Here is a 14,454-nt window from a genome sequence, read left to right as displayed (position 1 = left end):
TTACTATGATTCTCACAATTCTGACGTGGAGATGCATACATAATCATTAATGATTTTTACTTGTATCACGAGGAAATACATCTATGGTTATGTACACATCCCACGTCAGATTTGTGAGAATCACAGTAAATATATTATGTCATTCCAGCATTTTCTTATTATTGGGTTGAATAATATTGAAACGTCAAGAAGTGCGATATGAGGTTGCAGCTTGAGCTCACTCAGCACAATTCGGCTTGGCTTTAATAGTTAGATGGACACGTGGCAGTGATTTGGATTTTGGGCTTGGTGCGCACCTTCGTTGTAGCGTAAGTTAGCTTACACCACAAATAAAAGAGAGAAAAAAAAAAAAAAATCAATTATTTGCGCTTTTCATGTTATCACCGAGATAATCGTCGTCATGTGAAAGGATTTCTGAGAAAGCGATAACAGAAGAGCCAAAATCCAAAACCAAAAGCTCCGGTGAACTCATGAAGCTTCTCTAATGGAGATTCTGTAAGAAATCGATTATTGACACGTGGCAGCTTAAAGAAGGAAGCCTCCATGGGTACTGGATCTCCAACTACTGCTCTCGAGTGGAAGTTTTCTCAGGTTTTTGGCGAGCGAACCCCGGAAGAAGAAGTTCAAGACGGTTAGGGCTTCTCTTTATCCATCTCACTCTATGAATTATTGATTTCTGTTCTTGTTCGTTTAATTCTTTGGAACAATTTTAATATTTTGTTCTCTGAGATTGTGCAAATTTCACTGTAATTTTATTGTAGAAATCAATTTCATGGAGTATTTTTTTCGATATTGTGTTTTTCTCTAGTTGATATTATATCTATGATTGATTTCTGTTCTAGTTCGTTTACTTCTTTGAAACAATTTTAATTTTTAGTTCTCTGAGATTGTGAAAATTTCACTGTAATTTGTTGGAGAAATCAATTTCATGAAGTATTTGTTTTCGATAGAATCCAATCTCTTATTACGGAAATTTGTGTTTTTCTCTAGTTGATTTTATATCTATGATTGATTTCTGTTCTTGTTCGTTTAATTCTTTGATACAATTTTAATTATGAGTTCTCAGATTGTGCCAATTTCACTGTAATTTGTTGTAGAAATCTATTTCATGAAGTATTCATTCTGGATAAATCCAATCTCTGATTACGGAAAATTGTTTTTTTTCCCTCTCTAGTTGATATAATATCTACGATTGATTTCGAGAGGAGAGGCGATTATCTTGCGACTGGAGATCGAGGTGGTCGTATTGTAATATTTGAGAGGACCGAGTGTTCAGATGTAAGTTTACTTTGACAAATTTAATAAATCACATGTCTTTTTTGTTCCGCTGGAATTTGTTGGTTTATGATCATTTTTATAGTTATTTATTACTCGATTCTTGAAATCAGAGTCGATCTCGAAAAGACTTGGAGCACTTGGATTATGGTGCCAAGAGGCATCTTGAATATCACTATAAGACTGAATTTCAGAGCCATGAACCAGAGGTAGCATAGGTGTTTACTTTTAATTTTTTATTATGGTGAATTGATCCATATATATTTTTTTGCTTGCTTACTATGTGAATTACTCTATAGTTTGATTATCTGAAGAGTGTGGAAATTGAAGAGAAGATCAACAAAGTAAGATGGTGCGCAACACCCAATGGTTCGCTATGTATTTTGTCGACTAATGATAAAACAATTAAGCTATGGAAGGTAATGATTTGTTAAATTTGATTAATTCCAATAACCACAAAGGGTTGTGTGTGCATCGTTAAAGTATTCTTTGTAGCCAATCACAAAAAATGATGATTTTTTTAATTTTTGAAAAAAATCATGTTTAAAACACATTTTAAACAAGTTTTTTTTTTTTTAAAAAAAGGCTTGTGTTAATTTTTGTGGCCTTATGGTTGTTTGTGGATTGGTTCATAAATATTGTTTAATGTAGGATTTGATGTTATGGTTTTTGTCTTTTCGGTAGTGTGTTATCTTGCTCAAAAGATATGTTGATGGTTAATTTTGATTTTTACCTTCATGAAATGTATAATTATGTGTGGAAACATGTTATCATGTATAGATATTGCCGAAAATTACCAAAAAAGGATCAAAGTCTTAGTTAATTATCAAAGAATAACATTTTAAAAAAAAATTACCAAAAACAACTTGAATCATTGGACTGTCCAGCGTTTTAGCAATTTGTTGGACAGTTCAACGTTTTTTTAATAAATTTGAATGATGAAAGTTCTCACTAAAGGCCTTAATAGTAGAGGGACATTTTCAGTGTTTTAATGCAAAATTAAACATAAAATGCTGGACTGTCCAGCCAGTTGCTAAAACACTGGATAGTCCAAACTTTTATCCGATTTAGTAAATTTTATAAGGTTAGTTTTTTTGTTTTTATAATATGAAATATTTGACACTTTTTTGGTAATTTTTCCCTATATATTAAAATCTTAACATAAATGTCCAATGTATTATATATATACGGGGAATGCTAACGTCCAAGACCTTATGGGGGAGTTTAGCATCTCCAACACTTTATTTTTTCCAATAATACCCCTATTCATTTAGTCTTTTAGTGAAAAAAATAGGGGTATGTGGATCTTTTACACAGTAAATGCTTGTTTGCATTGATTGCCAAATCATTTATTACAACAAGACCTTTAATTCTAAAGATTAAATGCCCTTAGCATTTCTTATAAAAGAGACAAGTATTTTTTACATAAATTAATATTTATTAAGTAAAAAAGACTGATATACCCTTGTCTTTTTCACTAAATGACAAAAGGGGTATTATTGAAAAAAAAAGTGTTGGAGAATGCTAACGTCCCCATGAGGTCTTGGACGTTAGCGTTCCCCTATGTGTATATATATATTATCCTTTTCCCCATTTTTTCTTTCCCACTTTTTTTTCCGAAAAATTTCTCTGGCATTTTAAATTGTGTTTCAAATTAGTAATTACTTTTGTAACCAAATGCCTTCAGGTACAACTTTGAAGTAGTTTGTGTCGTTTGGTAATCAGGTTAAGGAACAAAAAGTAAAAGAACTCAAAGAAATGGATGACAACCCATCTGTTTGTACAGAAAATGCATTGCTGGCAGAAAAGAGTTTCACAACCGGTCAACATGAAACAACTGTTGCAAATGGCCACCGTTTGGAGTGGACAAATAAAATGCCCAAAAACACGTCTCCATCTCGGGAAGGTCGTAACAAGGTAGGTTTGTGTGGGTTACTAAAAAGCTCCTCAATGTACTATGCGACAAGTGTTGTTTATCAAGTATGTTGCTTTTGATAAGATTGACTTGCAAGATCACCCATACTATGTTGTATAAACAGATAGTTAATGTTGGAGAGGCTGCTCCTGCTAGATGTCGGAGGGTGTATGCTCATGCTCATGATTTCAATATTAATTCTATCTCAAACAACAGGTGCACTCTCCTGTTTTTGGAATTTCTTTTTAGCCGATTTTCTAATCTTTTCAACAAAAAAGAGATGATTTATATGTTACAGTGACGGTGATTGTTCTATATCCCTTATACAGTGACGGTGAGACATTTGTTTCTGCTGATGACCTAAGAATAAATTTGTGGAACCTAGAAGTCAGTGATCAATGTTTTAATATCATCGACATGAAACCTTCCAACATGGAGGACCTCACAGGTAATTTCTGTAACCTGAGTCTTTGAACTGTAGCTTTCTATGCTATCTTCCATGAACATATAGAGAAAGACTCCCTGTTATGCATGTGGATTGGCACTCTTGAAAACGTGATTGAATGAAATATTCAAGCAATGTGGTTAAGGGCGAAAGTTGCACTTAAGGGTCAAGGACCTCTTGGCGCCTCAGGTGCAAGGTGAGGTGTACGCTTGAGTGAAGCAAGGCACAATAATTATAAAATAATCATAAAATTATAAAAATCAAATAGTAAAAGGTAGGATCTAAATATTTTACAATTATAACATGTATAAATATGAGTTCTATAAACAAGTATTCACCACCTTAATCTCTATAAATAGGCCCCAAACCACAATAATCAATTGCAAACTTGTAAGAAACTAACAATGATGAAATATGATTAAAACATCATGAAGATAAGAACAACAAATCTTAAATTAAAATTTTAAACTTAGAAGTTTAACACAAAGTTGCAAAATTGCACAATTAAGAAGCAAAGAGTTTCGGTTTGTAGTTGTAACAGTGTCCCTGGAGAAAATTAGTTAGATCTATGTATATATAGTGATGATAATATGTAGCAAAATACATGATATTATGATGTAAGAACCAATAAACAAAAAAGCTACGTATTGTTATATTCAATTTTAAATGAGTCATACACTTGGTGTGCCTTGCGACTTTACTGAGGTGCAATCGAGGCATGAGCCTCAATGCGCCTCACAGAACCTGCCTTACCTCATCTGTTTTAAGGCACCTCTTCTACTCCTCGCCTTGATGTCTGCGTGGGCACTCCTTGACTACAATGTACTTGACATGATTTCTTTTAATTAAAAACAAGACCCTATTTCAAGGATTTACTCTGATGCAAGATGATGAGGGGAGATAAGAAAATGAAATTTGATTTAGGCAAAATAGGGGATTTAGGAATCTTGTTGGGGATTGGGTTAAGGATTTGAGCGGCAATAGGAGAGATAAGAAAATAAAATTTGATTTTGGAAAAATAGGGAATTTAAGGAAATTTGGTTGGGGATTGGGTTAAGGATTTGAGTGACAATAGGAGAGATGAGAAAATTGAATTTGATATAGGGTAGATTTGGAGAAAGTGGGGTATTTGAGTATAGGGTAGATTTGGTTTAGGAGATAAATGAAGTAAGAGTTAAAAAAGTGGGAAACGATCAAGGGTTGAGGTTTGTAGGTTTCAAGAATAAAAAATTCAAGATTTCTTGAAAAATCAAGAAAACAAAATTTATGGGTTGGGTTCTTGAAAGGATTAGAGGGTTCTTGATTTCTCACAAAAAAAAAAAAAAAAAAAGATAAATGATAAGAAGAAGGATTAAAGAAAAGAAAAAAAAATAACCTCAATGATTTCCATGGCATCAACCACATTGAATGTACTAACATTCCAAAGAAAAAAAACATTAACTTATGTAATTTGTTTATTCCATTCATTCTCTATAAATAAACCTTAATACAATCTATAAATAAAGTAAATGAATCAAGAGTCCTAATAAAACTAAAATACCTAATTTTTGTAACTTTCTCTCTCTCTTAAATTTTCAACCCTAGTAAACTTAAATTAAACACATCCTAAAATTATCAAATTGTCCCTAAATATTATTCTAAGATAATGTGCTAATAAAACATTAAAATAAGTCCCCAAAACATAAAAATAAAGTCCTTGAACAACTCAAAACTAAAAAAAACAACTAATCTAAAATAATCTTGATGATAATTAAGTGAAAAGCTAAATAATTACAAATTTTTCGTCGGAACATTTGACTATTGACTTGATTTGTGTTTCGCATTATTCTCCTTTGGTTGGAGAAAATTCGTCATCGAGTTTTGAAGTACTTGAGAATGATCAAGATAATTTGTGGTTCATTTTTTTTGGCGAAGATTTGTCCTCATGTCTTAATGTTGTGTTGAACCATTAACTTCAAATTGCGATCTTCTTTCTGGGCAAAGTCTTCATTGTACCTGTCTGAGATTAAGTCGGTTTGAGTTAGTGATGGAACAACTGCATCATGAACAAAAACTGTGGATGTTGTCTCCAAAAGATTTTCCTTAGGCTTTTTTGACATATTTTCCACTTCATGATCTTGTTTCTGCGTTTGATCTGTCTTTTTTTCAACCTGTTTTTGGACTAATGGTATTGTAGGGGTTGACTTCCACGGCAATATCTTGAGTAGATATCGTTTGTATGAAGTAATTAGAATACCCTGCTTCGCATCAAAAGTAACCCGTTTATGTGAGATCCAATCATGTCCCAACACAATATGACGTTCCTCTAAAGGAATTACCTTACACTCGACACTATTTATGAACTTTCCTAGGCAAAATTAAATAACGAAAACTCCATCATAATATCCACAAAATCTCTTATCTTCAGCATTTTGTAAGATTTTCTCAACGAAACTTGTTGAAATTAGGTTCTCTTCATAATCATCACTACACAATACCTTGAATGACTTTTCGGAAGGTAAAACAAATCTAGTTTTGACTTCCAATACCATTTACTTTCAATGCGATCTGGTAATGTGTGTCGCCTGGACATAAGCTCTCATACTAATTTGATGCAAAATGATGAGGGGAGATAAGAAAATGAAATTTGATTTAGGAAAATCTTGTTGGGGATTGGGTTAAGGATTTGAGCGACAATAGGAGAGATAAGAAAATATAATTTGATTTTGGAAAAAAAATAGTGGATTTAGAGAAATTTGGTTAGGGATTGAGTTTAAGGATTTGGGCGACAATAGGAGAGATAAGAAAATGGAATTTGATTTAAGAAAAATAGTGGATTTAGGGTATTTGGGTATAGGGTAGATTTGGTTTAGGAGATTAATGAAGTAAGGGTTAAAGAAAGTGGGGAAAGATTAAGGGTTGAGGTTTATAAGTTTCAAGAATTCAAGATTTCTTGAAAATTAAAAAAGCAAAATTTATGAGTTGGGTTCTTGAAAGGATTAAAGGGTTCCTAATTTCTCATTAAAAAAAAAAAACAAATAGATGATAAGAAGAAGATTAAAGAAAAAAAAAATGTATTTACCTTGGAATCACTCCAATGATTTCCATGACATCAACCACATTGAATGCATTAACATTCAAAAAAAAAAAAGCATAAACTTTTGTAATTTGTTTATTCCATTCATTCTCTATAAATAAACCCTAATACAATCTATAAATAAAGAAAATGAATCAAGAGTCCTAATAAAACTAAAATACCTAATTTTCATAACTTTCTCTCTCCTAAATTTTCAATCTTAATAATCTTAAATAAAACACATCCTAAAATTACCAAACTCCCCCTAAATATTATACTAAGACCATGGGCTAATAAAACATGAAAATAAGTCTCCAAAACATAAAAATAAAGTCCTTAAACAACTCAAAACTAAAAAAACAACTAATCTAAAATAATCTCGACGATAATTAAGGGAAAAGCTAAATAATTACAAATTTTTCGTTGGAACCCTTGACTGTTGATTTGATTTGTGTTTCGCATTACTCTCTCATTTGATGAAATTTGGGAAGTCCATTCCCTCTATTGCCCTGCTTTGTTCATTACTAATCATTTGCATTTTCATTTGCAAATGATTTGTACTGCAAATATTTTGTAATGCAAATGGTTTGCGATGAATGATTTACTATTGCTTGGTAACCAATGGGAAATCTCTTGCAAATCTTTTTATTGTGATTGGCCTGATCTTTGGAATACAAATTTTAATTGTGATTTTGCAAATGATTTGCGGTACTTTTTGTGCTGCAAATCATTTACTGAAATTTAGTAAGAATTTAGGATATCGATGCAAATTTTTTGCAATGCAAATCATTTGCATTGTGTAACCAAGCACCAGTAAAATTGATTTCAGAAAATTATTTGCATTTGCAATTGATTTTAGAAAATTATTTGCATTTGCAAATGATTTGCAGCATACCAAGCAGGGCCTTCATCTGGAACTCATTGCCTATTGTTGTCCTGGGTGATCAACTTACAACCAGCCCAATGTGGTCGGTTGCGATTCATGTACAAGAAGTCATGATGGCAAAGTTAGTAGTTCATTAATTATCTTTTCCATGGGCTATCTTGTATTGATGGATTTCTGAATTTTCATTCAGAGGTGATAACGTCAGCTGAGTTCCATCCAGTTTGCTGTAATATCCTAGCATACAGTAGCTCGAGAGGTTTTATTCGGCTAGTTGACATGCGGCAATCAGCATTGTGTGATCAACATGCAAGGATGTGAGTTTTGTATTTTCTTGTGTGATCCTTGTTATCTGTATTGTTTACAAATTAACAATGCTCAGGAAAGTGTGAATGACTTGTTAACTTGAATTTTGTTTGTACAGATTACAAGAACGCGAAAACCAGGGATCCAAATCATTTTTTACGGAGATAGTAGCTTCTATTTCTGATATAAAGTTTGCGAGCGATGGAAGGCACATCCTAAGTCGTGATTACATGAATCTAAAGGTCTTCTAGCTACATCGAGCATGAAATAACTGGGATATAATCATGTTTCTTCTATAAAAAAATTCTCTCTTCTGCAGAAATCAGGGGAGTCTAAATGATCTACATAATAAAACTCAACGGTTGTCTTCCAATGTTTATCCCCCTTAGAAAGAAGAGTTTAGATTCAATTTCATATGCATCTCGAGAACAATTTTCAACTTTATTTCCTTTTCGCTTCTCTCCCCTTTCCAAGAATATCCCTCCAACTTTATATATTTCCTTTTCCAATAATAACCCCTCCAACTTTTTTGTCTTTCTTTTTTTGACCACCTTAACCCCAAAGAGGATGCCTATGCCAATGGGCACGGGCAAACTCTTGTGAATGTACATTTTTTTTTTATCATCTAGTTTAGTTTTTTATGGTATATGTGTGACCAGGATGCTCATATACTTCGTCAGATGAGTTTTTGCCATCTATTTTTGTTTATTTATAAAGTAATCTGTTTCCTCAGTAAACTAGCAAGCTAAAATACTAATGTTGGATTATTTTCTCTGCATCATTAACGGTTATTTTTCTGCTTTCCTCTCCTTATTGTAAGCTTTTCTTTCTTTGAATGCGTAACCACATTCTTGATTTTAATAATGAGGGACGAATGATTTTTTTTTTTAAAATCCCCCATATCATTTATATATATGCTAAATACTCCAATTTCCCCCTATTTGTAGTTGTGGGACTTGAACATGGAAGCCTCTCCTGTTGCAACTTTTATGATTCACGATCACCTCCGACCTAAGGTAAGATCTCTCCATAAATTGAAAAATATACTGATAGGCGATCAGTTTTAATAGTGTAAGAGGGGACATCATGTATGGAAGTTTTTTTATTTTATTTTAAGAATGCTAGAAGGTGGCATGTGCACACGTGTATAAAGGGCTTATCTGTAATTGAAAACATTGATTAAAGGGTTTGGAATATTACATAGTAAAAAGGACATTTTTGTAATTTTGAAAACTAACCATTGTGATTCTAGGTAGTGGGCGGAAATTTTCTAGGGTTTTGCCTAAAATGACCCTTGTTATATTAACTATAAATGTAAAAGTGGGGGGCATTTGTGGGATTCAAAATTTAGTGTCGAACCACTTCTACTCCGCCTTCTCTCATTATAATAGTATAGATATGGGAAAGGTCTCTATTTTATAAATGAAAATGGAAGGCACTGATTTCCATGATGCCCCATCACATGCATCCATTGATTTGTGCTATTTTAATGTCCATGCACTCATTAACAGCTGAAACAAGTGAAGGCCAAGAAACCTCCTCTAGCATCTCCTATGTAACTTTTCAAAGAAAGCTCTCCTATGTAACATGTGTTCAGCATCTCCATCTCAGTATCTGAAAGAGGTTGCAAAAGGCTTCCTTAGCATATCTAGGGTTTGTTTGGGTCTTCTCATTTACATGCTTACATTCATTGAGGTAGCATGGGGGTTCACCTAAGTCGACCTTAGCTCAGTCGGAAGAGCAGAGGACTAATCCTCTAGGTCGCTGGTTCGATTCCGGCAGGTCGAATGGTCCAATTCCAACTGGAAGATTTGTTCTTATATCACGATTTTTTACTACCGAAAAGATCCTTGAAATCTTCTTAAAACTTTGGCTTGTTTTGAACTGTAAGCCGTACCCATCAAGTCCAATGCATTGATTAAAACCCTATTTTCACCAAGGAAACTACCCTATTCTTGTTCTTTGTTAAGGGAAATCTCCTAACCTAGTTCTAGAAAGAACAGTTTTGGGTATTGTTGAAGTAAATCTTTGACAATTAGAAATAGTGAAGCAAGGGATGGAGCAGATTTTTCCTTCCAAAAATTGAAGATGCTGCAGAAATGCCATAAACAGGATCACATTATTGCATTAAATTTGCAAATTCAAAGAGACATACTGGAGTAATAAATTTGTGTGCCATGAAATAAAACTCTCCCAATTATAATATCTCCGGATTTTGGATTAAATTCGCCAACTGTTAAGTAATGGAATAGATATAAACATTGGTCACAGTAAAGAGTTGTTAAAATATCGGATCCCTTGCAAACTCTGGCTTTCACTTATGGAATATTTATTCTGATCAGAGTTGAAAAAACTTTTTTCTTTCTACCGCACCTTTCCCATTAGAACATTTAAGCTTAAGAGAACTTATTTAATTGAAAAGTAGAACTTTTTCAATGAAGAAATTTTGATGTCTTTTATCTATTAATTTTATTTTTTCCCGTTGGCTTGTAATATCTTCTGTTCTTTTTCTTTTTCTTTTTCTTTTTTATTTTATTGTTTTTCCCTGATGATGAAGAAGTCAGGTAAATTTCGACACCTAATTTAGCGGTCCATTTCTGTGGTTACTCTCCTCTTTCTTCTATGTGCTATCTCACCGATTTTTTTTGTTTTTTTTGTTGGTACCATGTCTAACATCTTACCATGTGTTTTCTGCAGTTATGTGATTTATATAACAATGATTCAATTTTTGACAAATTTGAGTGCTGCCTCAGTGGGGATGGGCTTCATTATGCAAGCGGATCTTATAGGTTTGTCCTTTGCATAGAACTGCTGCTTTACTTGTATTCTACTGCATTTGGCCCAAACAATCGCAGCTGGGCTGACTCTTTTTGTTTTTTTTTTCCTTCTCTATTTTTGAAATAGCAATCTTTTTCGCGTTTTCTCTCATGGGGATGGAATTGGAGAAGGAACTACACTGGAAGCTAGCAAAAACCCAAACAGGTATTATTTATTTATTTTTCTCTATTTTGTTTTATGTTTGCATACCCATCAGCAGAAAAAGAAATTGATTATTACTCCAGGAAATCATAAAGTAGAGACACTTGTATCTTGAAATAGGTAGATGTGAATTTTATTAAACCATCATCCAATTTCCATCCATAGTTGAATGTTTAAGATCTGATGTGATCTTTTGGGTTGGATGACCTCCTGAGTGGCGTTCTCGCCAATCGAGGATAACTTGTACTCCCCTTACATGTGAGTGATCCAAGTGGAGTGTAGTAGAGTGGTAAGAGTACCCCATATTTTTTTGAGTCAGACTAGCCTTACTAAGTAAGGACTTCACCCTTACTAAGGGTCCTTGGACACACCTTGTGGCATCCAAAAACATGATCCGATATTTCAAGGTTGTAGAGAACAACATTCTATGAACTTTGAAAAAAAATAAAATTCAAAAAACATTATTTTTCACCGTTGAGTTTTAATTTTAAATTTGGTAGTTAGGTTGAAGTTCGGTGGCTGTCCATTTTCAAAACCTTGGATCAAGCACAAAATAAAATGTTTTTTGCTTATTATTATTATTTGGATCTGAGTTTTTCGATGAAATTTAGAGGGATGTGGTGTTGGATTTTGCTAATTTGGTAATCCATTTGAGCAAAACGACCCTTAGTAAGACTTAAGACCTTACTATGTTAGTAAGTAAAGTGTTTTTCTTGTATCTTTACATTATTGTGGGGCCCTTCAATGATTCTTATTTATTGTGAACCACAAATTATTACTCCTGCATTCCGGACTGCCCTCCTGAATATGTAGGAGTAGCTCCATTAAGTGATAAACTAAGAGAGTTAGCTAAGATGGTTTGGGCATGCTCAACGAATGCTAAGAGGAACATGATTCGTTTAGCCGACCTCAAATCTTTGGGACAAGGTTTTGTTTTTTTTTAACAAAATATCACCGCCTGTCTTTCTTTCAGGAAGCAACACGTCCAAACTTATTCGAGAAGTAGACGGACATCACTAAGCAATCTCACTCGTGGACAATTCCGACATGGTTAGAGCCTTTGAAATCCTCATTTTTATTTTATTTTTAACTTCAATTATTCCTCATTTTCTCTCAGTTCCATCCCTATTTCGACCTCTTAAGACATTTCTACTGATTTTACAGGACATGATAATTCAAGCTCAGAGGGGAATTCAATTCCGTGCGACTTAAACTCAAAGCTTCTACATTTAGCTTGGCATCCGACAGCAAATTTAATTGCTTGTTCAACGGCAAATAGCTTGTACATGTACTATGCATAGTTCTTATAATATTCTCACTGATGGAGTGCTTGAAACTGCACATAAATCTATAACCAATTGAAAGGGTTACCACTTTTTCTTTTTTTCTTCTTCGGATTGTAACACGTTTTTTGGGAAAATTACTTTTTCTTGTTTTATTCGGTTAGCAGCACAAAGCTTTCTGGGATTTTTTGTAACAGCTTGTGAATTCCGGATTGGAATCATACATGTAGTAATTGTATAAACTGGGTTGTAGACTTGAAAAATTAAGAAATACGACTTAAGTTTTGTTTGGGTAGAAGCATTTGGTTTCATGAAAGTTATCATGAGTCTATTGATTCCAATCCTTTATATTTTTGGTAAATTGGTCTTCATATACAGGCCATTGGGTGTGTTTTTGAGTAATAATGTAATACATATTTTTGTCACTATGATAAGAATCAACTTGTTTAGATTGCTGTTATAAATTAAAAAAAAAAATGAGATTATAATTCTATTGCACACTAAGGGCATTTTTAATAAAAACCGGGATAATATGATACTCCCTTTTGACAAATGCCCCCATCATAGAACCGTAGATCAAATGCCTTGGGATACATAAGAAAGGATTTATGATTCTGTGTATCCTAAGGCAAATGATCTACGGTTCTGTAATGGGGGTGTCGTATTATCACAATTCTTTAAATAACCAAACATAGCCTAAAGGCCAAAATGGCATTTATAAGTGTGTTTGAAAAACAAAAAAAGTTCTCCAAACCAAACATAGAGTCCCATACAAGAAATAAATTAACAAAAATGAATGGATGCCCTCATCCCCAACCTTGTTAAAACACTTAATTTTTTTGTTGTTATTTTAAAAAAACCTATCGTCTTCATTTTTTTTAGAACGCTAAGGGGTTAGAGCAAGGCCTTATGACAAAAGTCTTCATAAGCTCCTCAGAAGGGTAGGTCAAGTGTTTGAAACCTCACAAAGCAATGAATTCCTTGGGGCCACCCTCTAGGGTCCGATTGACCCTCGACTCAATCAGTTGCATGTAGGACTTTCCAAGGGGACGCACGATTGACCCTCTAGGGTCCGATTGACCCTCGACTCAATCAGTTGCATGTAGGACTTTCCAAGGGGACGCACGATGCTTGTGACTGTGGGATTATGACTTTCAGGAAGGTTTGGTAAGAGATTTGAAGAAAAATGAAGGGTAGTTCCAAGAGATTTAAACCATGGATTGAAGATGAGATTTCAAACTATCCATCAAAGACGAGGACATTTAAGTCATTTCCAGTTACTCTTTAGTAGAGGACCTAAGTCAAGGCTTATTCATGAGTTCAAAAACCCATGTGTATTCTAATTTACACTAGGAGGGTATCTCATAATTACCCAAAAAAATATGACACCTTAAAATCAATTTCACACAAAACATGGAGTTTTCCGTAAAATCTAGAATCCAACGGCCATGATCACATCTTCCATCCCAATCATTCACTCTCTAATCCAACCAATCAAAATCAGTCACACTTCTCTATTCCCCAACAATTACCTATAAATACCAACCCTAAACTCAAACAAATACTCCATACTTGAGTCTCTCCAATTACAGAGAAAATCTTAGATCTTAAAAAACCTCAAAAACCAGAATTAATGGCGTCGAAGGCTGGAAAGAAACCAATCGCAGAGAAGAAACCTGTATCTGAGAAATCTCCAAAGATCTCAAAAGATGGATCTGCTTCAGTTGAAAAGAAAAAGAAGAAATCGAAGCGAGCAGTAGAAACCTACAAGATCTACATTTTCAAGGTTTTGAAACAAGTTCATCCCGATATCGGGATCTCAAGCAAAGCAATGGGGATCATGAACAGCTTCATCAATGACATCTTCGAAAAACTCGCTCAAGAGGCATCGAAGCTCGCTCGATACAACAAGAAGCCGACGATCACGTCGAGAGAGATCCAGACAGCTGTGCGTTTAACTTTGCCTGGTGAGTTGGCGAAGCATGCGGTTTCTGAGGGAACTAAGGCGGTGACGAAGTTTACAAGTTCGTAGATCGAGTTTTGAAGGTAATTCTGGTCTGATTGGAGTGTTTGATTGTTTATTATTATTATTATTAAATAAAAGAGTTAATTTGTTTATTTAATTTTAATAAATATCTCAAATTGCATTGTTTGTTAGGTAAATTTGATTATTCTGTAAGAAGAGAATAAAGATGATTTTGTTCATAAAATTAGGGCTGGATGATCAAAATGATGCTCTTAGGTAGAGCTTTGTAGGTAATTCTTATCTGATAGGAGTGTTTGATTGCGGTTTTTTTTTCTTTACTAATAAAA

General features: G+C 33.8%; 1 protein-coding gene and 1 pseudogene across 2 annotated transcripts; both read left to right on the top strand.

The window, feature by feature from the left end:
* The first annotated feature begins 355 nt into the window (after nt 1-355).
* Nucleotides 356-12,439, top strand: LOC147405584 (serine/threonine protein phosphatase 2A 55 kDa regulatory subunit B beta isoform-like). 2 transcript variants are annotated; one of them, XM_086433376.1, is made up of 14 exons: nt 357-631; nt 1,175-1,278; nt 1,389-1,484; nt 1,575-1,694; nt 3,001-3,192; nt 3,315-3,406; nt 3,520-3,638; nt 7,767-7,890; nt 7,998-8,121; nt 8,827-8,895; nt 10,577-10,668; nt 10,784-10,861; nt 11,832-11,908; nt 12,023-12,439. In XM_086433376.1, the coding sequence occupies exons 1-14, from the start codon at nt 544-546 to the stop codon at nt 12,157-12,159; spliced, it is 1,512 nt and encodes a 503-aa protein (XP_086289502.1). In that variant the 5' UTR covers nt 357-543; the 3' UTR covers nt 12,160-12,439. The 2 variants fall into 2 exon arrangements, with proteins under 2 accessions (XP_086289503.1, XP_086289502.1); XM_086433377.1 differs by lacking the exon at nt 8,827-8,895 and having other exon boundaries at nt 356-631.
* A 1,128-nt stretch (nt 12,440-13,567) lies between these two features.
* On the top strand, nt 13,568-14,425 carry LOC147405583 (histone H2B.9 pseudogene; annotated as a pseudogene).
* The last annotated feature ends 29 nt before the right edge of the window (nt 14,426-14,454 follow it).

The sequence above is a fragment of the Akebia trifoliata genome, chromosome 3 (genome assembly GCF_017979445.1).
Source record: "Akebia trifoliata isolate Shusen 1 chromosome 3, ASM1797944v1, whole genome shotgun sequence".
In the NCBI taxonomy this organism is placed as follows: Eukaryota; Viridiplantae; Streptophyta; class Magnoliopsida; order Ranunculales; family Lardizabalaceae; genus Akebia; species Akebia trifoliata.
This window is presented reverse-complemented; position numbering and strand designations above follow the sequence as displayed.